Source organism: Notamacropus eugenii, chromosome 3 (assembly GCF_028372415.1).
Source record: "Notamacropus eugenii isolate mMacEug1 chromosome 3, mMacEug1.pri_v2, whole genome shotgun sequence".
Taxonomy (NCBI): Eukaryota; Metazoa; Chordata; class Mammalia; order Diprotodontia; family Macropodidae; genus Notamacropus; species Notamacropus eugenii.
The window spans coordinates 424,250,101-424,276,188 of record NC_092874.1 but is presented as its reverse complement, the minus strand read 5'-3'; the positions used below and the strand labels follow the sequence as shown (position 1 = coordinate 424,276,188).

The window sequence follows — 26,088 nt, the reverse complement described above, 5'->3', positions numbered from 1 at the left end:
CACCACTACCATATGGACATACAATTCAAACCTAGCTATGTCAGCTCAATTCAACTCCATAAGCCTTTATTTCACATCCACCATATGTAAAGCACTGTCTAGGCACTAGGGAAAATATGGACAAATGAGACCCAGTCAAATTGTGCATAAAATGGAAGACAAATTCAACACATCCACCTATCTCACAGAGATCCAAGGCCATCCAGTCTGTGTAGAGGATTAGAGAGGCCAAAAGCTTTGCTGAGGTGGATAAAAATAGCCCAGCTCCAGTACAGCTCCCACCGTCTTCACCTGAAGACAGGCCAGCCCTAAGATGTGGCAGAATGAGGTAGCTGGAGCCCCTTGAGTCCAGCTTAAAAATGAACCATCTTGTCTTTAGTCAGAATCACATCTCATAGACCCAAAGGTCACAAACCATAGCTCTCAGAAAGGGTTGATGATATGTGTGTGGGAGGCAGAACAGAGTTTTCCAAAAATGAAGAAAATACTTAGTTATCAGTCTCTCTGTCTCCTTCTCCCTCTTCTGTCTTTTCCCCTCTTTTCTGTTTTTTCCTTCATTCTCCTGTTTCTCTCCCCCTTTCTCTACTTATCATTCTTTCTATATGTTTCCATTTCCCTCTTCCTTTCATCTATCTTCTCTCTCTCCTCTCCATCTCTGTTTCCTTCTTTTCCCTCCCCCTTTCTCATTTACCTGTCTTTCTCTTCCTTTCTTTCTCCTTTATCACTTTTCCTCTCCTCTCCTCTCCTCTCCTCTCCTCTCCTCTCCTCTCCTCTTCTGTCCTCTCCCCTGTCCTCTCCTCTCCCCTGTCCTGTCCTTTCCCCAAACCTTGAACCTACTGCACTCTGAAGCTGGGACTCCAACAGGCCCCTCCCTAAGGGCTCTTCTGGACCCACCTGGCTTAAGAGTGATTATCAGTAATAGCTGTTGCTGTTTCCCTCCCAGCCTGATGTCTTTCTTTTCCTTGGCCTCATTAAAGGGGCCATGCCCTGGCTACTTCTTAAACAGGCCTATTCAATGAATGGACTTTGCCTCACCCTAAGTGAGTACCTGCAAAGACCTTGGCCTAAAGGGCCCAAGGCCTCCCAGTGCATCCTGGACCATCTCCAGCCATCCTGATGAATATCTGGTCACTGGGTCCAGATGGCTCTGGAGGAGAAGTGAGGCTGGTGACCTGCACAGCCCTCCCTCACTCAAAACAAAGTCAAGTGCAAGTCATGTCATCATTTCTCTGATGGCATGGTCTTCTTCAGCAATGAAGGATGAACACAATCACTCTCTCTCTCTTTTCTCTGTCCCCCCTCCCCCTCCATCTCCCCCTCTCTATTGTCTCTGTGTTTCTCTCCCTTCTCTATGTGTCTCTTTTTTTCTGCCTTCTTCTTTCCTCTCAGCCCCCCTCCTCTTTTTCCCTTCTCTACTTGATTCAATTTTCAAGTCAAAGGAGATTTCACTGAGACCTCAGTAAAATTAAAACATTCAGTTTGCCTCATAACAAGGATGAGAGCAGAGACACCCTAGATTTTCATTACAACAACAGACGTTTATTAAGCACCTACAATGTACAGGGCAGGCCCCTGTGCTAGGTGCTTTCCTAATGATGACAGAAGACACATTTCAGGCTCTCATAGAGCTTACAACCTAGAAGGATCTCAGTTTTCTATCACAATATCCTGGGAGATAGGACAGACTCACAGAATTGTTTCCACAATTTCTCAAATTTCAGACCAGATTGCCAGGGAAGAAAGAAAAGTGGTAAGTAAAAAAAGGGAAATAGCATTCAGCTCTACACACACGCGCACACACACATACACACACACACACACACACACACACACACACACACACACACACACACACACACATACAAACACACCCCTTTCTCTCCCTCTGAAAGGGAAAAAGATGCTGTAGGTAGAGAAAATACCCAGTGGATCATTTCAGCCAGGATGATCCTGCCTCCCCTGTGGATTGGAGGGACAGAGCAACCAATTGAAACTGTGAGAAGTAAGTACTGTGCTTCAGCAAGGTGACCAGAGGAGAGGCCTTCAGGCAGAACTTTGGTCTTTTCAGGGCCCCAATATAGCTTTCAGAGCCTAAACATATGAGTTAGCAGACAGGGTAGAGGATAGGGCTCCTAAGTGAAGCTTAGCCAGGGCAGGTAGACTTGTAGACCACTGCGCTGTGATCTTTCCTTCAATGATGCTCCCCAAAGTCCCTCATTTTTACCTTTACTAAGAGCCTTGTTTCCTTGTTTTTCTCCTTTCCCTCTCTGTTTCTCTGTCCTCTCCTTTCCCCCTTGCCCTCACTACATCTGTACATATGCTAAACCATGTCCAGAAAACAGTCTCATGTTTCACAGGATTCAAGTCCAATGCTCTTCCCTTGTTCTACTTGCTCCTTGCTGGCCTCATCCACACTCTTTCTACCTCCCATCCATCAAAACTAGGATGATCCCCTCCCCCCCCAACTGCTCTCCTCTCCAATCAGTTCTCAAGATTTTTCCCCTTTCCAATTTAATTTGTGCAAGAGCTGATATTCCACTGTTCCATCAGTATGATTTGGGATCAGTTTTCCAGTGGTCACGCAGACTTGACAAAGTCTGTATCTAGCTCATAGATACTTCCCCAGCCAAGTCAGCTCAGTCGGTTCTCCCTCGTATAGTTATCATATTCTAATTTGAACTATTCAAATTAATTCAATTGAACAAGCATAATTAAGCACCTACTAAGTGCCAGAGCACCATACTAGTTATCTTTGTCTCTGTAAAGACAAAGATGAAAAGCACCACTGTCTTCAAAGAACTTACATTCTACTGAGCGAAAATAATTGGTAAGGAGGGGATCAGGAAAAGGCTTGGATAAGAAGGGTCATTTGAGCTGAAACCTGGATGGAGGCACAACTTCTCAGAGCTGGAAGTACAAAGAGACAGCATTCTAAGGAAGTGGAGAGAAACCTGTACAAAGGACACCAAGCCAAGAAAGCCAGCAGGCCATTTTGGCCAGGACATGAAGTCCATGAAAGTAAGTAACATGAAAAAATATAATTTGGAGCTAGTCTGTGAAAGGCTTCAAATGATAAATAAAGGAGTCTGAATTATATCCTAGCAGCAATAGGGAGCCACCAAAGCTTTTTAAGCAACAGGGTGACATGGTCACATCTATGTTTTAAGAATATTAATTTGGGACCAGCTAGGTGGTGCAGTGGATCAGAAAGAAAATGACTACAGTGCCCTGGATAAGGGTTAATGAGCCCCTGAATTAGGATGATTGCCATGTAATTGGAGAAAAGGGAGCAGATGAAAGAGATGCTTTAGAGGGAGAAACAACACATCTTGACAACTAGTATGGGGCAAGGTAGAAGGAAAAGGCAAGGATAATTCTCAGGTTGAACCTGTGTAACCAATGGTGGAACCCTGGAGGTAAGTGGCAAGCTGCCTATGCTAATTTGCTCATAGAACACTTCTAGGCTTGAACTATATTGACGACATCATCATCATCATCTTCATCAGCAACAACAAGGCTCATCCAAAAGGGCTGCATAAACAATCCCTGGGATAAAGGAGGTTCAGAAAAACAGGAGTAAAAGAGAAGAAATCTAATCTATTTTCCTATTTTACAAATGATGCATGTACTAAATATTACAGATACTTAATATTGAATATTTTTTAACTACTGTTCCCACTGACATTTCCCAAGGAAGACCATTCACTCCATGCAGAACATAACAGCACCACAGAACAGTTCCAGAAATAAATGGCATGATGCATTTATGGTAGACTCGATGGAAAAGTCACTGATCATAAGATCATAGGATCTTAGAGGTCACCTCCTTCAGCCTTCTCATGTTATCAACATAGCCACCTTCTCATATTATAAAGAAACTGGGGTCCCCAAAAGTAAAATCGCATCCCTGTCACAAAGGTAGTGAGCAGCCAAGCCAAGACTGGAAGCCAAGTCCTTTGGCTGCAAATGCAGTGCCCTTTTTGATCTACCATGGTCATGTTACATGAGTGAAGAGGAGGGTTTTGAAAATCCATTTAATTCAGGATAGGGGAAGAAAACATCAATAAAAACACACTAGGTTTACTTCAATCTTCCATTTTGAGAGGAATATAAAAATGTATTCCTATTATGGTGTGTATAATCAGGACCCCGCACACCAAGATCCGTTAATGATAAAGGACAGAGGGATATTCTGAATATTTGGGCCTTGAAGGGGTTTTTTTCCCCCAGTGAGAAATAAAACACGTGTCCTTGTCTTACCTTGAAGTACAAAGTGGGTACAGGTAATAAGGCACCATCTTTTATTTTGTTTGTCATTGTGAGAATAGCATAATGCCCAGGCAAACTCAGCAGTGTCTCTCTGCATCGAGTGCAATAGTAATGAAAGTCAAAGCTTTTCATTGCTGAGCAGACTGCTGGAAGCTGGGGGTCATCTTGTGATGGACACTTGCTGAATGAAGCTTTAATACTATAGGCTCATCAATGAGCTTTCTCCCTTCACTGTTATCCCCTGAAAATATTAAAGTTCCATGGTTTATTGTCACAAACAGTCTATTTCTTAGTGAGTGAGCCACCATGGGAAGATGCAGTTTACCCTTAGATTCCTGGCTTACTTCAGAAACAAGCCACACTCAACATGTTCATCCAGATGTTTACACACTTTCCAACAGGTTCATTTGTCTGCTATATGGGGGCATAGGCTTCCAGACTCCCTGCTTTCCTAATCTGTTCAATGAGGGGGGCTAGGTCACATGATCTCTAAGACCTCTTCTATCTCTAACATTCTACGATTCTATAATTATTGGTTGAACACACTAGGACAATTGTTTGTTTGGTTTATGCTTTTAATTAAAAAGTGAGAAGCGTTTTTTGAATTTAGAGGATGAAATCTCAAAGGATGGCAGATGCTCACCAGACGCCATGTTCAGATTGCTGTTAAGGTCACACTATCCCTCCAGAGGAACAAGGCAACAACAGGCTCCCATCATAACAATTCCTTGCCCTTGACTTTGCCTCTATGACTTGGTGGCTCCACCAGAGATGGATTGTTGGTGAAGCTGAACATCCATATGTACTTCAGGGAGAGAATGGTGGTAAGAAAGTGACATATGAGGAGGAAAAGCAATGGAAATTCAGTTCTTATCTTTTCACCTGTTTCCATCAGGTTAAAAAAAAGAATGGAATGGTTTTCTCATGTTCGATCAATCACTAGGCAAAATGGCTTGATGGAAGACTGGGATGCTACTGCAGTGCTCTTAATTACAGTAGTTATTAAAAACATATTAGAGATGAAGATTTCTACTGCTTTCCTTCCCTCTCCCTGCATGTTCTGGTTGCTCTGCCATATGGTAGAAGTTAAAAATACAGCTCAGAGTAAGGGGGATTCAAATGGCTTGCTATAGGAGAGTTGTCTAGTTTGTTTGGTTTCTTCTTCTGTTCTTATTGCTGCAATTTTTAGGAGAAATTGTTTAGGAAAGCCCCACATGAAACACGATCAGCAGCAATCCCCACCATCCCCACCTTCTTCCCTTCTCTCTTGGCTGGGATTTTACCTCTCAAGCAAGTGCTACTGCTCCTACTGGGGCCAGTGAACTGGGACAGCAGCTGCTACCACCATGCCTGGCCTGAGTAACAGCTGTTCAAGCATTGCCAACCAGTCAAATGAGAGACTCTGGAACTGGAGCCTTTGACTGACATTTGCCTGTTCCAATTCCCCCACTGGATATTTGGGTCTGCAAAACACTTTCAGCTAAACTATACAGCTCTTTTTAAGAAATCAGAGAGAGGTCGAGGGGAGGGGGATGGCAGGAAAAGAGAGAGGGGAGAGGCAGAGGAGGGGGAAAGGAAGATAGGAAGGGGGAATGGGGGAGAGAGGGAAATGGAGTAGAGAGGAGAGTGAGGAGGGGAACCACAGAGACAGACACACACACACACACAGTTAAATACAAACACCATCATTTTAAAGTTGTCTTTAGTAGACCTGTAATTGGTTAAAAGCCCACAACAATCCAAAATAGGTGTCAACAGGGCTGCTTAGAAGATAAAACATATGGAGCATATGATCAGAATGAATACATAGACCTGAGGACCAATTCAAGTCAACAATTTATTAAATTCCTTGTCCATTCAGGGCTAGAAACTGGGGGAATGTGAGTGGGTGGGTGGTATACACAGTTTAGATAAGACAAGATCTCTCTCCTCCTTGGGTTTACAATTTGGCAGAAGGCTAAGTCTCACACTTAAGTAACTAAAATACAAAATAATAAAGCGTACAAGATGTGTTCAAAATACTATGTGAGAGGCATGGGGGAAAATCATTACTGATTGGAGAGATCAAGAAAGACTTCTAGGAGGAGATGCCATTTGATCTTGATTTTAAAGAGGACAGACTGGAATTCCATGGGGTGGGGGAGAGGTACATAGGGTGCCTCCTAGGGCAGCGTTCATTAGAATGTGACCTCCTTAAGGACAAAGACTGTTTTTGTCTTTCTTTGTATCTTCAACTAAAAGTACCAGGCACACTGGTTGAATCAGTTCAGTCATGTCCAACTCCTTTTGACCCCATTTGGGGTTTTCTTGGTAAAGATACTGGAGTATTTTGTCATTTCTTTCTCCAGTTCATTTTACAGATGACGAAACTGAGACAAATAGGGTTAAGTGACTTGCCCAGGGTCACCCTGCTATGAGGTGTCTGAGGCCGGATTTGAACTCAGATCTTCCTGACTCCAGGTCTGGCCTCCATCTATCCACTGTGATCTTCCTGACTCCAGGTCTGGCCTCCATCTATCCACTGTGCCACCTGACTGCCTTCTTGAGACATAGAATTAGCTCTTAATAAATACTGGTTGGCTGACAGATGGACAGACAGAGGATATGAGCGAAGGTATGGATGAGGGGATATATCTTTCTTGAGTGGAAGAAATCAGGACTAAAAAGCTCTTCTAAACAAAAAAAGAATTTTAATAGAAAACAAAATGCAGTACAGAGACCTAAGACTGAGCTTTACAAAGGCCTAGACCAGAGATCTTCTCTCATTTACCTATTGGACTTGGCCCAGGAAATTCTGGTCTTGCTCCCAACCCACCTCCATGTCTCCTCTAAAGTGTAACCTAATGTGAATGTTTGCTAACAAGGATAAACCTGGGGAATTGATAATATTAACAGTAACAAAGAAAGGCAGTATTGATTAGCCAGTGGGATGCTGGACTTAGAGCAAATAAGTTCTTGGTTCAGATCCTGCTCCTAACACTTAGTAGTTGTATGACAATGGGTAAATCAATTAACCTCTCTGTGCCTCAGTTTCCTCAGCTGTAAAACAAGAGGGCATTGGACTTCATGGTTTCAAAGGTCTCCTTTTGGCTCTAAACTTCTTACTGCCTCTGCTCAAATTGTCTAAGACTCAGAGGTTCAAAGTGCTGCCAATCTGCATCTTTAGAGGGTGTTACACGCCCTATTGAAATTATGAATCTGATCCCCTTCTGACCCCTCACCCCACATATTTGTGTGTGTACGTGTGTGTATGTGTGTGTGCCTTTAAAATGTGTTTGACCAACAGATTTTTACTCAAGTTTCCTATCCACCATGAATCATTCACATTTTTAAGCAGAGCTATTTCAGATGACTCTGATGTTTGACTTTCTGTCTTTCCCCCAATGGGGAGACCATTAGAAGCTGGCCTTCTGCCTCAGTGTAGAGTTTGGGGTCTGTTTGTTTGTTTGCTTATTTTAAGTACACTATTGACTAAATGTTTATTTTTCCGCTCCTGCCCTTTGGTCCAATTCAGGAAAATGCTGGCATTTTAAGACAGAATAATTCTTTTAAATGGAAACATTTGTGTATAAACTGTGTACCACTCGACTTCAGAGAGCCCACCAGAGACTGGCTCAGCTCACAGGCAAATTTCCTCCACAGGAGGCTCTTTCAATCTTTTGTCATTAGACTGATTGCTTTCCCCCCTAGGTTTTAAACAAAACCGATTTGGATCAGGCTTTAAACTCCTTAGCTCTAGTGACTGGCCAAAACCTGAGTGGGATGTCCGAACAGACACAGGACTAATTCAGATAAGCGTCCAAGAGCCAGCAGAGGGAGTCAAGAGAAATGATGATTTTTATGTATGATGTAAAATGGATGTAATGTAATACAGCGTAATATACATAGTATAGTATCTAAGTGCAGATTTCTCAGCAGTGTCCCAAGAGACTAATGTCAAAAAAATTCAAATATTTACAAAAGAGAAGACACACAAATTCAAATGATGATAACTGGCAACAAAGTTGGTTTTTGTTTCAAGAGCCTGAGCACTGAAGCAAATTGGTATAAGCACAATTCCCTGGACCACTGATTGTCATGTAATCCTTGGAAATCTCTGAAAGTTTCTTGAAAGAATTTTTATGAAACACACATATGTACATTTTTGCTGCTGTTCAGTTGTTTCAGTCGTGTCCAACTCCCCATGACCCCATTTGGGGTTTTTTTGGTAAAGTGACTAGAGTGCCTTGTCATTTCCTTCGCCAGCTCATTTTACAGATGAGGAGACTGAGGTAAACAGGGTGAAGTGACTTGCCCAGGGTCATACAGCTAGGAAGTGTCTGAGGCCAGACTTGAACTCAGAAAGATGAGTCTTCTTGACTCTGGGTCAGTGTTCTATCTAATGAGCAACCTCGTGTATGTATATATATACACACACATACATATACTATATATACACACATACTACACACACATATATATTGTATTGTATTGCATATATGTGAGTGTATATATATATATATATGCTTAGATACATATACACGTGTGGTATATATATACATATATGTATACATATATATATATAATATTGCACAAAATATCCTCAGTGAGAGAGGTTTAAGTAACAGAAGGATCACTGGTCTGGAAATCAGGAGATGTGGGTTCTAGTGCCAGCGATGACATTACCAGATAAATCATACAACAATTCATCTGTAACTAATGATCCTAGATGGTAGCCTGGGGACTTGAGAGGGTAAGCCACTTGCCCATGATCACACAGCTAGGACATAACCTTGGGACTTCCGACACTAAGGATGGTTCTCTATTCACTATGCCAGATAGGCTCTCAAGAGTTTTTGCAATTATTTTAAGCAACACTATATAAATGTGAACCATTACATGAAACAATCAAAAGCAATGTTGGACTAGAGCTCCAAAGACCTGACAGTCCTTGAGCTGAAGCCTAACATCATATCGTTAGCTGCCAAGTGAATTTGCTTCTCATTTCCCTCATCTGTAGAATGAAGTGTTGGATGAGGTCAGATTTAAGGCCCCTCTAGTTCTGACAACCTATGATTCCACAAAGGAAAAAATTAACATTCTTTTCCTCCACATATTCCTATGCAGTAGGTCACACCTTCTCCCACAGGAGGAGATGGGCATTTTCAAGTGACTAGACCAGTTTCGCCTTCTACCCACAGAGACAGAGCTTGGCCAAAGCACAGTCGAGAAGAATTAAGCAGCCCTTTACCCACCACTACAAAGGCTAAAATCTGAAGTCACAGCAAGCTCTCTGAGTCACTCTCATATGCTTCTAGAATCTGGAGGGCAGCAGGATAGGGAAATGAACTTAGTTATTTGTAGCAGCAGGCATATAAAGCCGCTTGTCACAAAAAGAAACTCAGTCTCTGTGACACCGTCAGCTCCAAAGTGGCCAAGAGACGCTGTGACATTTTCAACAACAGAGAAAAAAACCTGATCCCTAGCAACTTCCAATGCCAGAGACCCACAAGCCAATCTAAGCATTAAACAAATAAGCTGGTGCCCCACTGTTTGTGTTGATGCCTATGCATCCGAGAAGTGCCAACTTAAAGGAAGAAAAGACTCCCAGTATGGTTTGTGAAGCTAGAACAAAATCTCAGTAACTGAGAATCATTCAGGGAGCTGAGTCTAACTTAGAGGAAAGAAAATTCGAGAATACTCAGAGTACTGACTGTTCACAAGGCACCAGGCTAAGCATCGAGGATAGAAAGACTCTGCCCCTCAGAGACCTTACATGCTATTCAGGGGTAGAAGCATGTGGATAAGTAAAGACAAGGGAATCAATGCAACCACAGAAGAGTTATATCTATCTCTTTAAGACTTGCAAATCTAACTCTGTCTCTGTCTCTCCCTCCCTCCTCCTCCTCCTCCTTCTTCTCCTTCTCCTTCTTCTTCTTCTTCTTCTTCTTCTTTTTCTCTCTCTCTCTCTCTCTCTCTCTCTCTCTTTCTCTCTCTCTCTCTCTCTTCCCTTCATTGGGTCTTTACAACCACCCTGTCATTTTTATCGACATTTTGTAAAGAAATTGAGGTAGAGAGGAGCTAGGTGACCATGGGCGTATAGCTAACCATCATGAGAGACAAAAGTTCAACTCAGTTTTTTCTGATGAGATCCCCCATCCAATACCCTATTCCCTGGGCCATCCAGCTGCTTCATAGACTCGCCAAATCTCAGAGTGTGATTTCTGGCTGGAGCCTTAGAGATCACCAAGCTCAAGCCCTACACTGTAGAGGCGGAGAACCTTTGACTCACACAGGAGAAATGTCTGACTCTGAGTCATCCGTCCCCCTCCTCCCAGTCCCATGTCCTTTATATGTGATAAAATGCTATATAAGCATGGGCTACAATTCATTATTGTTGTACTACATTCAATTAACTGATTTTTATTGCACTAACCTCTTCCCAAACCACCTGTCTTACTATTTGTACATATTTATTCTCTCCTGACAAATTTCCAGCTTTACAATTACAAGAACAGCCTTTACCCAGACAAGCTAAGCCTAGAGCTCTTTCCAAATAAATCCAAGGGATTCCTTAAAAAAAGATAAAAAGCAACAAACAAACAAATGCTGAATCAGCAGTCTGCACAATTTAATCTGAGACACCATCCAAGTTATTCCAAAGAGCTACTCCAGTGCAGCCACTTGCAAACCAGGCCAAAACGATGACTTCCTTTGCTTCAGAAGACTTTATTTTAAAAGGCAGGGTAGATTAGTGTCATGAGGGATAAGTTTCGAAGGGCCTGAGTTCAAATTTTGATTCTAGTACTAATTCCCTAGGTGACCCTGATTCCTGGGTGACATTCCTCTACTCTGCCCTTCAGTTTCTACATCTATAAAATAATGGAGCTAAATCAGCAATTCTCACCATGTGGTCCATCCCTGGCTTTCACAGACAAAGGTCTGAAAGGTCAAAATGATTTTCATAATAATACTTAAGATGTTATTTGTCTGTTAAAATACTTCTCTCTTTTTCCACTACATATCCATATGATGCCAGATTTTCTTCATATAGATAAGATTTGCTTAGATAATAGTTGATCCCATGACTATTAGCTATTCATACACTTCACCCAAAACAACATAACACAACAGATTGAATGCAGAAGCAGATATGAGAATTCAGCTGCCTTCTTTTAAGCTGGCCATGAAATTTTCAAAAAAATATGAAAAATAAGGCCATTCTTCTCACTCATTTTTTTTGTTTTGGAAAATATATTTTCCATAAAACATGTCATTTATGTTACCATGTAAAGAGTTTATTACTTTTTTCAAATGAATGAACATGTATTTTAAATATATTATTTTTATTTCTAATAGAGTAAATACTGATAGACACAATACAAAACCCCTTTGGGGTCCTTGATAATTTTTAAGAGAGTAATGGGCTCCTGAGGCCAAAAGATTTGAGTACCTCTAACCTCAAAGATCTCAAAGTTTTCCTTTTGTCTCTAGATCCAGGGAGGCTATGAAATTGCCACATGTACAATGGCATCCAAATCTTCCCACATGTAAAAAACGCATAAATTAGGAAAGAGTCGGTGAAAAATGGTGGGGAAAAAGGTCTCCCTTTTATTTCACATACATTGATTCTAGATTTCAGCCAGAAGGTTTTAAATATCATAATTTACTTAGCTTGTCAGAATCCAAATAGGCTCCTTAGAAAGAAATGCCCCTCCGTCTTCACCATGTGTTAGCAAAAAATTAATCGTTTAAATACTGATGAATTCCTGGGAGGGAAATACATTTTGTCCATTCAAAGCAAATAGAAGAAACTAGAGCAAACTGTTGGCTAATCAATAATTATCTTCTTATTAATCCTAAAATTTTAAGCAGGATGGGATCTTGGAAAACAATCTAGATCAACCCCCTACCCTTTATATTTTACAGAGGAGAAAACTTGGACCCAGAGAAGTGAAACTACTTGCCCAAAGTCACACAACTAGTTAGTAACTCTTTGTAGTAACTAGTAACTAGGGCTGGAATTATCCTCTGACTTGAGATCCAGAGCCCTCCTGAGTCTTACTTTGGCATGTCCAGTAAGTTGCCAAGTCTTGTCGATACTAGTTCTCTTCTATCCCTCCCCTTCTCTCTATTCACACATGCAGCCCCCACCCTAATTCAGGCCCTCACTGCTTCTCCCCTGAGCTGTTGTAATACCCTCTTCCCACTTCCAGTGTCTCTTGGTTCTCCTTCCTGTTTGACTGTTCTTTCTCAGTCTCCTATGCTGGTCCACAATCTGGTTCCCACCCACTAAGTGTAGTCATCCCCAGAGCCAGATTCTGGTCTCCCAGTTTTTCTCTCTCTACAACCTCTCCCTAATTAATTTTATCAGCTCCTAATCTCTTCTCTCAAATCAATGTCCAGCCCTAATCTCTAGAATTACATGCCCCCTGCACATGGTCACCTGGATCCCTCGTAGGCATCTAAAACTCAACATGTCCAAAACAGAACCATCCCTATTTCTGTTGAGAGTACTACCAACCTACTAGTTACCCAGGTTCCTAACTGTGGAATCATCTTCAACCCTTCCCTTTTCCTCACCCCCTATTATCAAATCTGATGCCAAGTTTTGTTAAGCCTGTCTCCTCAACATATCTTATTTCAACTCACACAGCTACCACCATAGCTCAGGTCCTACTCACCTCTTAAGACCATGCAACAGGTTCTTGACTTTTTTCCTAGCTTCTAGCTTCTCCTCCTTCTTCCACCCTCCACACAGTGGCCAAATCCAAAATCCTCAGCCTGGCAGTCACTCCTCCAGTCTGCCTCCCACTACCTTTCCAACCTCCCTCCACAGAAATGTGAGTCAAACTTGTCTAGAGCTACTCTCTGTAGGTGAAATTCCCTTCTCCAAATTCAAGCCTTTGCATAGGCTCTTCCTTATGTCTGAGATGCTTGCCCTCATCAGTACTGCCTCTCCGATCTCAAGCTATCCTCACAACTCGCTGCAGAGGCCCCCTCTTATGTGGGATTTCCTCTGATCCTCCCACTCCAGTCATTAGTACTCTGTCCTGTATTGCAAAATTACTTCACATTTACCTCTCTGTATATTGGCTTCATCCAGGGATGTGCTAGAGCCATTTGGTGTAAGCATTTACACTTTGGAAATTGGCAAACACTACAAATCAAGGCTCGATTTATCTTTTTGTTGATTGTTTAAATTTTTAAAAGTGATAGAGAAAATTAGGATGCAGATTAAATTTTAAAATGTATCTTTCTTACATCCCCCACCCCATCCCCAGATAGATATTAAACATTTGCTGGCCCACTCCCTCCAGCAGAAAAGTAAATTCCTGGAGGTCACGAACAGTTATTTTTGCCTCTGTAATCCTAATACAAGGCAGCTAGAGTCCCTGACCTGAAATCAGGAAGACTCATCTTCATGAGTTCAAATCTGGCTTCAGACATTTACTAGCTATGTGACACTAGGCAAGTCACTTAACTCTGACTCCATAAAAGGAGCTAGAGAAAGAAATGGCATATTATTCCAGTGACTTTGCCAAGAAAACCCCAAATGAGATCACAAAGAGTCAGACATGGCTGAAATAACTCAACGACAATCCTAGTACTAGCAGAGTGCCTGTTTATTAATAAATGTATGTTAAATTGAATTGCAGTGAATCTAGATGTAGGGAGATACCTATTTCTATCCAGATATATGTGTGTATGTGTGTGTGTATACATATGCCCATCCATATGGATCTATAGAGTTCTTTCTTTCTGTTCCTAATTACCTAACAGCCAATCCCTGAGGCTATGCGTCCCCACTCCCCATTCCCCACCTGGGCTTTTAAGGATAGTTCATTGAATCAAGAGCAGCTGGGAAAAAATGATTCCCAAGGACTGAGTGTCCAAGGCCAAGGCAAGAGTGATAATAAAACATTTAGTTCTTTCAGAGATACACTGGATACAGGGAAAGGAGTGCAGAATAGGGGAGTGTGGTGAAAGGAAGCAGGAAAAGCTGGACTTTGAAAGTTAGAATTGACAAAGAAGGGATGGGGAGGGTGGGGAGGGGAAGGGAGTTCCTTTTCTAATCAGCTATAGTTCTCTGCCAGCATGAAAGGGGCCCATCTACCTAAATCAAATGCTTTGACTTTGTATCACTGTATTCTGAGTTAGTGAGCTGCCCCCAAAGAACCCTGGATTTGGAGAAAGATAGGAATTAGAATCACAACTAGGCAACTTTGAAACCGTGTAACCTTGAGTTCCAACTGTAACACTTACCAGCTCTGTGACTCTGGGCAAGTTAACTAACTTTCAAAGCCTCAGTTTGCTCATCTTTAAAGTAAGTATAAACAGCACCTCCCTCCCAGGATTGTAATTAAGATCAAGTGAAAGGCAGCTGGATAGTGCAATGGATAGAACACTGAGCCTAGAGACAGGAAGACTTGAATTCAAACCTAGCCTCAGAGATTTACTTGGTGTGTGAGGCTAGGCAAGTCACTTAACCTCTGACTGCCTCAAGTTCCTCAACTGTAATAACAAATACGTAAATAATAAGCGCCTACTTCAGAAGGTTGTTTTGAGCATCAAAAGAGATATTGGCACAGTGCCTGGCATATGGTAGGTACTTAATGAATGTTTGTTTCCTTCCTAGAAAATTTTACAAACTTTAAAGCCCATTTAAATGTCAGCCACTATTGTCATTAATAATAAATACAGATAAATTGGGGAAATCACCTGACTTCTTTTTACCTCAGTTTCCCCATCTATCAAATGATCCTTCCCAGTTTCAAATCCCATGATACTATGATTTTTGGCCTCATCTATCAGCACTCACTTAGGCAGACAAAACCCCAATTTCTGTACATCTGAAGATTGCTATCTGATTAAAAACACAGGCACTTGAATATTCCTCATTTAATAGACATAATGTAACATAACACTGCGCTTCTGGAAGGAGCACTGGACTTAGGATGCAAAGGCCTGGGTTCAAATGTTACCACTGCCATTAACTGGGTAGATACTGGGCAAGTCATGACAACTTCCCAAGTCATGGCTTCCTCCTTTGTAAAATGGGGATAATAATACTATCACTGCCCATGTTTGTGTAATGGTAAGGGAATTTGAAGATCTTTCCTGCCCCTTAACAGGCCCATCTGACCTGCTTTGAGCTTTGGCCCAGCCCACAGCCTGAGTTACATGAAGCCCGTGGTGGGAGGAGCTTGCCAAACAGGTGGAGCAAGAAGGGTGGAACAGGAAGAGAGAGTGAGGCAGGGCTGGGACAAAGTGAGGAACAGCGGAGCAGCTAATGTGAGTGAGAGAGGGACTGATTTGGCCAAAGGGAGCTTGTTTGTGGGAAGGCCTAAGAAGGAAAGGCTTCAGTATGGTGGTCCTCCCTCTGCTGTTACCATGGTGGAATTGGCTTTCTGATATCTGAATAAATATTTTGGTTTCCTCTTTGAAGAAGAGAGTTTATATTTTGCAAATTTGTCCTGGAAATATGCATGCATATCCATAGTGACTACAGTGGCTATCACACTGGAGCTACAATTTGTTGCAAAGATCAAGATGAATCACAAAAGTTGAGTTGAAATATACCTTGCAATCTAATAAGATAATACAGGTAAGTGTTTGGCAACCGTGGCTCATGACCCAATAGAAAAGATAATGGGCATGTAGTCACAGGACATGAACTGGAAGTCTAGATCTATTCCTTACCACCTATATGACTTTGAGCAAGTCTATTCATGTCCCTGAGCTTTGGTTTCTTTCTCTTAAAAATGAGGGGCCTGGATTAGATGACTTCTAAGGTCCCTTCCAGGTCTGAACCCTACAACTTTATTATGGTTATCATCACAGCCTACTGAATAGAGAGCTGGTCCTGGTGCCACAAAGACCTAGATTGAAATCTTGCCCTCCCCTCATACTGACAAAAGGACTCTGGACAAGTCACTTAACCTCCAATGCTCTAGGCAACTCTATAACAACTCTAAAGTACATAGTAGATGCTAACCTATCTTGGTAGAGGGTATTTCCTCATCTGGGAATGCCCCATATGAATGAAATCACAGATCTAATCCTGATCCCTTATGAATCTGTACCCATAATTCAAAAGCTTTCAAAATCCTCAGAATCATTAAATCACAATTCTGGTATTTAATGCCCTTCTGTAAAGAGTGAGCTACACATCCAGTGGGCTCTTTACAGAGACCCTCCAATGTGTACCTTCATCTGAATGGTATGGAAGGCTCTTGTAAGCTCATCTATTAAATCATTCCCTCCCAAGCTCACAATAGCTACTGGGTTTCCTTCCTAATTTATGCTACATCGTTATGCTGAATGTCACCATAGACCTGGGAATGGAGCTTGTTTGTTAACTAAACAGATATTTGGATTCATTGGAATCCTCCCACAGGATGAGTCATAAATTTTGATCTTCAGAATGTTCTACCCTTCTGAATTATTTGACAGTGCTTGAGGACTAGAAGAAGGAAGAGAGAGGAAAAGTCCACTCCAGACTATAAACAACTCCTTTAGATTGATGTTCAAATCTGCCTCAGAAGCATCATGGAAACACAGAAATGGCTGTACTGTAGAGAACCTCAGAGATCATTTTGTTCAGGGTCTAAAACATGTTTTGTCTTTCCACCTGAACTAATCTCTTTTTTAACCAAAGAGCTGAAATACACCTCTCTCTCTCTCTCTCTCTCTCTCTCTCTCTCTCTCTCTCTCTCTCTCTCTCTCTCTCCTCCTCTCCCCCCCCCCTCTCTCACACACACACACACACACACACACACACACACAAACTGTCTCTCTCTCCTTCCATCCCTCCCCCCTACTTTTCTCTTCCTCTCTCCCTCTCCCCATCTCTTCCTTTCTCTCTCTTCCCTCCCCCCCCTTCAAAATGATGTTTTTGGATGATAAAATTTTTGTGTTATTTCTCCACATTCCCTCCCCACCCATGTATTCTATGCATCAAAACCGTCATAGGTATAATTATTATCATCATTATTATTATAACAATTACAATAATAATATGATATAACCCAAGAACATCAAAGATAGAAGGAAATGTCTCATATATATATATATATATATTTCTAGCAAAATTTTTTTAAAGTAATAAAAAACTGGGAGGAAAGTGGTTACCCACTGAGTAGGAAAAGGCTAAACACACTGTGAGGTGAATGCAATGGAATTATTGGGACAGAGGAAATAATGAATAAAACAGTTCAGAGAAACTTGGGAAGACTTGGACGTCCTAATACAGAGTGAAGGATACAGAACCAGGACAATTCAACCAGTGGTTGTGATGATGTAAAAGGAAGTCAGCATTGAAAATATCATGACTCTAATTAATGCAAGGGCCAATTGTGACTCCAGCGGGCTAACAGGGAGACACGTCTCTGACCTCTTGACAGAGAGCCAGTAGAATGTAGGTAAAGAGTGTGGTACACATTGCCAGAGATGCCCAGTGTTAATTTGTTTTGCTTAATTATACTTCTTTATGACCAAGGAGGGTTCTTCAGTTCTGTATTTTGAAAGAATGTCGATGAAACACTTACTTTAAAAGAAAAAGGAATGAACGAATTCTGGCTTGTCTCCAAGTCTATGGGAATGAACCCAGATGTAGGAGACATAACAAGATTAAAAGGTTTGCCTGGGAATTTGTCTCATTTCATCAAAGGAGATAATGTAGAAGTGTTACCTAATTGTTAGTTATTATTTTTACTATTATTGCTTAAGAAAAGTTTCATAGATTCATAGAGCCTTTAAAGCTAACAGTATAACTCCTCACTTTTCCAAAATGGAAACTGAGGTTCAAAGAGATGAGGGATTTGTCCAAGGGACAAAGAGAGCTAGTGACAGAAGCTGGACCCAAAGCCCTCTCCTGCTGCCAACCCAATGCCCCAGGCTCATCTCCTGTTCAGCCATCAGTGTCCTTGATTGTACCAGTTCAATCTATCAGAAATCTGCCTTTCCAGTTTGGGGCTTTTGCAAACTTACCTTTGCTCAACTGTCAGAACAAAATTCCTAAATACACCAAGGATCTGATCTGCCTTTCATGTTACTTCCTTGCTAGTTTATGTGAAAGCTAACAAGAGGGAAATGCGCCCCTAAAGGTTACAAATCCTAGAGACCTGGAGCTGGGAGATCCACTTTTTACTAACTCTTGTAGGAAGGTATTCTTTTTTTCTTTTAAGTGGATTTGGCATATCTAAAATTTTCCAGTTGACCCAGTAATTTCTCTTTCACAGGAACACTACTCCCAAAGAATGTTAGTGGATTTTCTATGATCCATGCTAAGGATGGAATGGGACAGTGGAAAGCTACAGACTAGACTGACTTCTCCATAAGGGCGCTGTAGTCCCAAGAAGTTGTGGAAGCTGCTATCCATAAGAAACTGGACAGGGATTGTTTTATTTGGATTTATGCTTCCAGTATCTAGCACCTAAGAGGCACTGAAAACTTGTTAACTGATTGCTCCTGGATTAGGTGCCTCAAAATACAAGAAGCTGATTGAGAAAAAAAAAATCTAACTTCTGAAAAACTCCTTCCATTCTTACCCTAAGGAAAAAATCACTATGTCAGTAGCTCCCCAGGAAAGGACATTTCCCCCCGTATAATCCCTAACACAAACAGGAATCTTAAGAAAGACCATCCAGGGGTAGGGAACCTGTGGTCTCAAGGCCATAAACTTTGGTTTGGATTCAGTCCAGGGACCGCACTTAAGGACCTCAAGGGCCACATGTGACCTTGAGGCATCAGGTTCCCCATCCCTGGACCACACTATTGGATCCAAATAAGCAATTCCATATTTACTCCTACAATGACAATTCTAAGAAAGGTTAAAGGGAGTGCAAATATTCAGAAATGGGGCCATCATCTTGCTAAGCCATTAAAGGTAAGTGAATTCAGACTCTCTGCATGGTGGACATCCTTATTGCCCTCATGAACTGTAGGTACAGATTTGTTTTGCAGTGGATGGAGACATGGAGTTTATTTCTCAATTATGCAGTTTGGTTGTACCATAATAATCTTATTAGGTTGTACTGTACTAAACTTTACCAATCATAAACTGGTCTGCAGAAGCACATCTCGGTCATTTTGTAGATGGAAAAGGGGTTACAGGGCAGCGTTTATGAGCATTCAGTCAACCCAACTAGATGGTAAACACTTTAGGGGAAAGGGTCTGTGTTCCCTCACAGTTTCTAGTACTAGGCTCTATACACAGTCGTCATTCAACATTGCTGATTAAATCAACTATGGAATCTGGTTACTTTCAGCTTCCAAGGTACTAAACTCATCAAATCATTAGATTTTTAGTTAGAAGGAACCTCAGAAATCATCTAATCTAACTCATTTTTCAGATGAAGAAATTGAGTAACATTCTGCAACACTTCATTAAAGTACATATGGATAATCACCAAGCAGCCTAGAGTTTAGAGCTCAATTATTAGATTGTAGACTTTGGCCAAAATCCTATTTGTTGATATTTATTAGTAGTAGTATAGATAGCTGCCATTTCTACAGGACTTTAAGGTCTGCAACACACTTTCCATGTCTTAGTTCTCTTGATCTTCACAATAACTCTGAGAAATAAGTTCTGGGCTGTTTTTGGGGGGGGGGAGGTTTAAATGCTCATTTAATAAATAAGGAAACTGAGACTCAGTAAAATTCTCTTATTTGCACAAAGTCACATAGCTGGGAAGCATCAGGAGTGAAACTGGGGCTCAGGTCTCTTGTGATTCCAAGTCCAATACTCTACTCCAGCACTGGTGAAATGGTGGATGCTTCAATCCATTAAGATGGCAAGCCAGGAGGCAAGTGATCTCAATACTCAATCTGGGTGTAGACCATACCTTCTCATCCTAGTCCATCTGTCTCAAGAACTCTCTGGGATTACCTGGCTTGAAAGCAAAACAGTAGGGGTCCCACCTGGGGATCCGTTGTCACAGTCCAACTCCTGACAGTTCTCCTGAAGCTGGAGGCTCAGTATTGTGTATTTCAGGGGGGCCTCTCACCAGTGAGATGCTAAATGAAACGGAGCCACTGGAAATGAGACTAGTGCTTTTTTTTTTCCCTTGATGAGCACCAATTGTTATTGTCAATATACTGGTTCATTACACCTCATAGGAAACCTGGCAATAAGCTAGCAGCCACATTTTGTTTATTCTGAGCCTGATTTTATTGTCATTGGCTCTTCCAGAAACAAGAGAAGCAGGCCACAGTCTGGCTGACCCAAAGGATTCCCAGGGTGCTTCAGAAATGCAATTTTCACATCTCCCCACCCCCAGCCCTAATCCCTCCAGAGGGAAAAATCTGAACTAAATATGGGGAAAGCACTTAGTTAGTGATGATTACAGATATAAATTTTATTTGGAAATTGTCAACTCTTTTCCTTCAGCAAAGTTGGCCACTTGGTTACCAAGGGTGATTTTTGAAGAAAAATCAATCCCTGGAGATTGTGTTGTGAGGCATTTGCCGACCAACATGTGTCACTGTTTCCTATGAAAACAAGGTGGTTTTCCTGTAATGCCAATTTCATCTCCTGTGCAGACTCTAAACTCCTAGGAGTTTTGTTTTCGTTTTTGTTTTTTCTGGAAATCCTATATATTTCTTTCATCTGGCAGTATGAAGAAAGGGCCTTGGGTACACAAAGATGCCTGCCAATCTCTCTGGAGGTTGTGGAAGATAGATTGTGAAAGGGGTTATGGGAAAGGGCTGAGAAGAAGCCCAAGTATCCACCCCAGAGGGTAAAGACCTCTGCCCTGCTCAGGTGCATATTTTTCCATGCGATAACAGGTTTTGACTGTTCTTCCTACATGAAGGTCAGGAACCTACTACTTCTTTTCACAGTTTTTTCTTCCCAATGTCCTGGCTCCCTTGTTTAACAGAGCATTTCTCTCTCTACCCCACCTCCACCTGGGATTTCACTGTATGAAATGTCACAATACACAACAAATATGCGAACATATTTGAGCCACTCCCTGAGCACAGCTGTGATTCCTGGTGGGATTTAAGGCAATCAGTGGGTAGGTGTCCTTTCCTGTGGCTTCCTATGCTTAATCAAAGTAACCCAAAACTGAGGGAGAGGGAAAAAAATGGGGAGTGGAATTACTAAAAACGGTAACAGTATCTCCTACTTATGTAATCACTTAAAAGTTTTACAAAATACTTTCCTGAGGTGAGTAGGTGCAATTATTACTACCCCTGCTTTATATAAGGGAAAACCGAGGCACAGAGGTAGTGACTTTTCCCAAGTCACCACCTAGGAAGTGTCATAGTCTTCTGACTCCGTGAACAACACTTCAAGCACTCTACCTTGCTGTGCCATGGTGCTGTGGAAAGGAGATTGAATTAGGAGTTTGGAGACCTCAGTTCTGATTTGGATCTGCCCATACAATGTAATACTGGTGTGGTCATGTATTCTCTATGTGTTTCTCTGTTTTCTCATGTGTAAAATAAGGACTTGTTAGCTCCTTTTTAGTCATGTCTGACTCTGTGACTCTTTTGGGGTTTTCTTGAGAGAGATATTGGACTGGTTTGCCATTTCCTTCTCCAGCTAATTTTATATATGAGGAAACTGAGGCAGGTAGGGTCAAATGACTCAACCAGGGTCACACAGTTAGTAAGTGTCTGAAGCCAGATTTGAACTCAGGTCTTCCTAATTCCAGACCTGGTACTCCATCCACTTTGCCTAGGTAATTTCTAAAGGCCCTTCCAGTGCCTAAATTTTAGGATTCTTATTCTGTCATCTCTCCAGTGATTGAATTAAGCTTGGAAAGAAGTATTTGGAAGTAAATGTGGTCTTCTCCAGGTGCCTATAATGTCTCAGAAAGTAGTTTCTTCCCTGGAACAATGTGCTCAGAGATGTTGAAGGAACCTTCTTCAGTATGAGCTCCAGTCTTGGAGCAGCCACCTAATCACCTCACCTTTACCTCAGGTTTGCCCCCTCCAGACCTTGTGTTTCCACCTGTCCCAGCTCCCATATCAGCTAACTGGGGAGTTGGGCCTGATGCTGTTTCACTTGACATAAGGGAAGATTGGGGTACAGTCAATATCTGGACTGGGGAATACTGAGGTCTTACCTCAAGGATCTCTGTCCCCAACTCAGGAGGACACATGGGTGGCAGCTCCCCCTCTAAGAACTCAGGCCTGAAGAATAGTTAGAGGCTTTGAGGTACTGAAACATGAGAATCCATTTCCCTTTGGAAACTACAGAGGGAAGAACCAGAATGAAGGAAAAGGCAACAGTCCAGGCTAGGATTTCAGCACTAGCAAGAAGAAAATAGGAAGCAATGAAAAGTCATTGCTTTGAGACAGTAGAGTCATGTAACAAGAACTGGGGGTTGAGGGTGGGGGGTCCAGAGCTCCTGTACTAAACTGGAAACTGGGTGCCAAGGAGAATACAGGGTTCCTGCCTCATACTTCATCTCTTTTTAAATCTGCTCCCCCGATCTGGCCCAAGTAATGACAGGAACTTCATGATGAGAAGGGAAAGAGAAGAAGGAAGACTGGCAGAAGGGAGAACTCTAGCAGCCCCAGGCAAAACTAGCAAAGGCCTCCATATTTCAGTCAAGTATGACTCTCTTTTAACTGCTTTGGTCGAGGCCCATAAAGCTCCAGTCCTACCTGACTTTCCCAGACTATAACCAGTCTGATTCCTACTCCTCACTGGGACAGATCAAACAGGAAGATCTCACCAAAGAACATCAGATATTGAATGATGGCAGGAGTTTCGTCCAGCCTCAGGCTCGGCCTAAGAGTAGTAAGGAGATTGGGCAAGGGGGCAGAGAAATAGAAGCAGCAGCTCCAGAGACCAAGAAATTGAGGTGGGGAGATGGGAGATGAGGTGAGGGGCTATACCAGGACTTGCTTTGGAATTCAGCCGTTCAGCTGATATCTCCTCACTCCAAGGGGGCCCATCCTGGACAGATAGTTCCCGGCCTCAGGGATGGCAGTCATTTTGAGCACACACATACACACACACATACACACACACACACACACACACACTCGATTTCTGAGCTCCAGTAAAGCTGTTTTCAGTCTCCAGTTAGGAGGCGCTCTTGGTTCGGGGAAAAGAAGAAGAAAAACTGACACCCTTGACTTTCAGTGGGGGTAGCCAACTGAAGAGTGGATGTAGGAAAGAGAGAGACTTGGGACAAAACACACGGTCCCCTAGGGTCTTCAGAGCAGGGGGACAACGCTTACAGATCCTCTATCCACTGTCAGCTCACCAGAGAGGGGTGACTCATCCCGGCAGCCAATGGTAGGGTGGAGAGATGAAGGTGCAGTAAGGTCCTTGGTTGGGGAGTGGGAGGCAGGGGCCCTTTCCTTTCAGCCCAATTCCAGGTTGTTTTCTATAACAAGCACCCCGTAGTTCACGAAAAGATTATCCTGGCCAGGTGGGGTCTGGAGGGTAGGAAGATTGCTACCCCGCTCCCCCGACCCCCGCCCGGTATCAGAGAGGTAGCAGACAGGGAGTGTCATAGAAGTGACCTTAGCTTAGCGTTAATGGAACAGAAGAGTAGCCCTTTGGAGACTAAAGGGGAAAGAGATGTTGGGACCTGTCCACCCAACCTACCTTTCTCCACTCCACCCCCTACTTCCCCATCAACGCAGAAGGACTCTCAGGACCTGGGTCCTGAGCCACTCCACGCCAGAAAGTCTAGAAATTCGGGGCATGTACAGGATTTGGGGAGAGGGAGGAGGAAAAAAGCCAGCTCCCTCCGGCTGGATTCCAGACGAGCCTCTGGAGCATCACGAGCACCAAATCCCACCTGGGTGGGCAATATGAGTGGGGGCGGAGGAGAAGGAGCAGGAAGGGAGCTGCCACCGACACAAAAACACTTCTTAGAAAAGAAAGCCACCACTTCCTTCTCCCCCCAACTCTGTCCGTCCACATCTCCATCTCCACCCTGTAGCAAAAAATAGGCGCTTGGTACGTTCCCTTCACAATCCCAATCGGCCCGCCGGCTCTGGGAGCGAGCGCCAGGATCAGCCGGGACATCAACCCTCGTTGTCTCGTACAGCCAAGCAAGGAATCTCAGGGCTCCCCAAAAGTCGCCCTTCGCTTTGCCCCAGGTCGCTAATCTAGCCCCTAAATGTCCCTCCTGCCTCGTCACCTTCTCCATCCTGTCTAAACACTCCTTCGGGCAAATCTCACAACCCTCTGACAACTTTGCGGGTGCTAACTCTCCGGTGCGCCTCCCGGATGGCGGGGTGGCGACCAAGAGCGCTTCCCGGCCTCCCCCCCGCCCCCGCCATCCCGCCACCGCCCCGACCCTCAACCCCAAGCGCCAACCTCCCCAGTGCCTGCGGTCGCCCAGGTCCCAGCCCCGCTTACTTTTCGTGGCGGACGTTCTCCAGGATGGCCCCGAGGGGAGGCGCGGGAGGGTGCGCGGAAGGGGGTCCGGGCTGTGCCGTGGCCCCGAGGCGGCAGGAGGCCAGGTGCCGCTGGTGTTCGTCCTGCAGGCAGGCGTTTTCCCGGTACAGCCGCGCCACTTGCTGCTCCAGCTCCTCGATCCGCCGCCGCTGCCGCTCCAGCAGCTCCTGCTGCGCCTCGATGATTCGGTTCAGCTCCTTCAGATACTCCGCCGCCTTGCTCGGGTTCTCCACGGGGCTCTCCATGGCTTCGCCGCCGTCGCCCCACCCCTCCTGCACCGGCTGCCCGGGGGCCAGAGGGCTGGCGCAAGGCTCGGGACTCCCGGGCGGGCGAGCCACCAGGGGCGAGGCGGTTCTCCACCTTCTGCCCTCGGGGAGGGAGGCCACGCGTCGGGGACCTGGAGGGAACTTGCGGGGGTCGGGGGAGTGGAGGGAGGACGAGGAGAGGAGAGTCCAGCCGGGGCTGAAGCCGCCCCTCCCCAGCGGAGCCCTCCTCAAGCTAGGGCGCTCAGGGGCCGGGGCGGCGGCAGGGGCGGCGGCGAAGGCGCCAGGGCGCTGGGGCTCTGGCTCCAGCTCCGGGCCGCCATTGCTCGACGCTGAGCTTCGGTCCCTTGGTCCAGGGAGGAGGTAACTACTGCTGCTGCCTCCGCGGCGGCGGTGGGGAGGGAGGAGTCCGGCGGCGCGGCTCGCTCCCCACCCGCCTGCCCGCGGCTCGGCTCTTCAGCGCGCTCGCTCCCTCGCCCCTCTCTCCTCTCCTCTGCCTTCCTGCCTGCCTTCCTTCCTTCCTTCCTCCTCCGGGAGACTGGGGCTTAGCGCCTAGCCTGCAGATGCCCCCATGAAGGCAACACCACTGCCTGTGCTGCTGCTGCTGCTGCCGCCGCTGCAGGCAGCCCCGGGAGCGGCGTGAGCCTGTCAGCGGGAGTGGGACATAGGGGGCAGCGGAGAGCGAGGCGGAGGCACCGGGAGCTCCAGCCCGGACCGTCGTGTGCACCCACCGCGGCGGGCAGCGCCCGGGACCAGCCGCCACCGCCGCTGGCTCTTCCACCTGGCGCGGAGTGGAGTTTTGCAAAGTGCCGGTTTCTGTATCTGTGGGTGTGAGAGCGAGAGCTGGATAGAGATTGTGCGAGTGTGACAGCGAGAAAGCGAGGGTGTGTGTGTGTGTGTGTGTGTGTGTGTGTGTGTGTGTGTGTGTGTGTGTGTGTGTGTGTGTGTGTGTGTGTGTACGTGCGTGTGTGCGCGCGCGAGTGTGTGTGGTTTGATGTGTATGGGTTTGTATGTGTTCGTGTGTGTGTGTGTGTATGTGTGTGTGTGTGCGTGTGCGTGCACCGTCGCTCCCCCGCCCGCCTCTGCCGGTCTAGCTAGAGACCCGGGCAAGAGCCTAGGGCCCCAAGACTGGGACAGTTCCGGCAGCAGAGCAACCAGTCCCAGGGCTGAGCACCTTTCTTCGGCCTGGGGTCAAGGCTC

At 44.3% G+C, this 26,088-nt stretch overlaps 1 protein-coding gene across 4 annotated transcripts in view; it reads right to left on the bottom strand.

Moving 5' to 3' along the window:
- IQSEC1 (IQ motif and Sec7 domain ArfGEF 1) overlaps positions 1 to 25,844 on the bottom strand; it is a 778,715-nt gene extending 752,871 nt beyond the window's left edge. For 2 of the 4 annotated variants that reach the window (XM_072598257.1, XM_072598259.1), the window contains exon 1: positions 24,587 to 25,825. In XM_072598257.1, coding sequence (XP_072454358.1) covers positions 24,587 to 24,870 — 284 coding nt within the window. In that variant the 5' untranslated portion in view covers positions 24,871 to 25,825. Of the gene's footprint in view, positions 1 to 24,586 lie in introns of all 4 variants that reach the window. The other 2 variants (XM_072598258.1, XM_072598264.1) reach the window with 2 other exon arrangements.
- Positions 25,845 to 26,088: the final 244 nt, after the last annotated feature.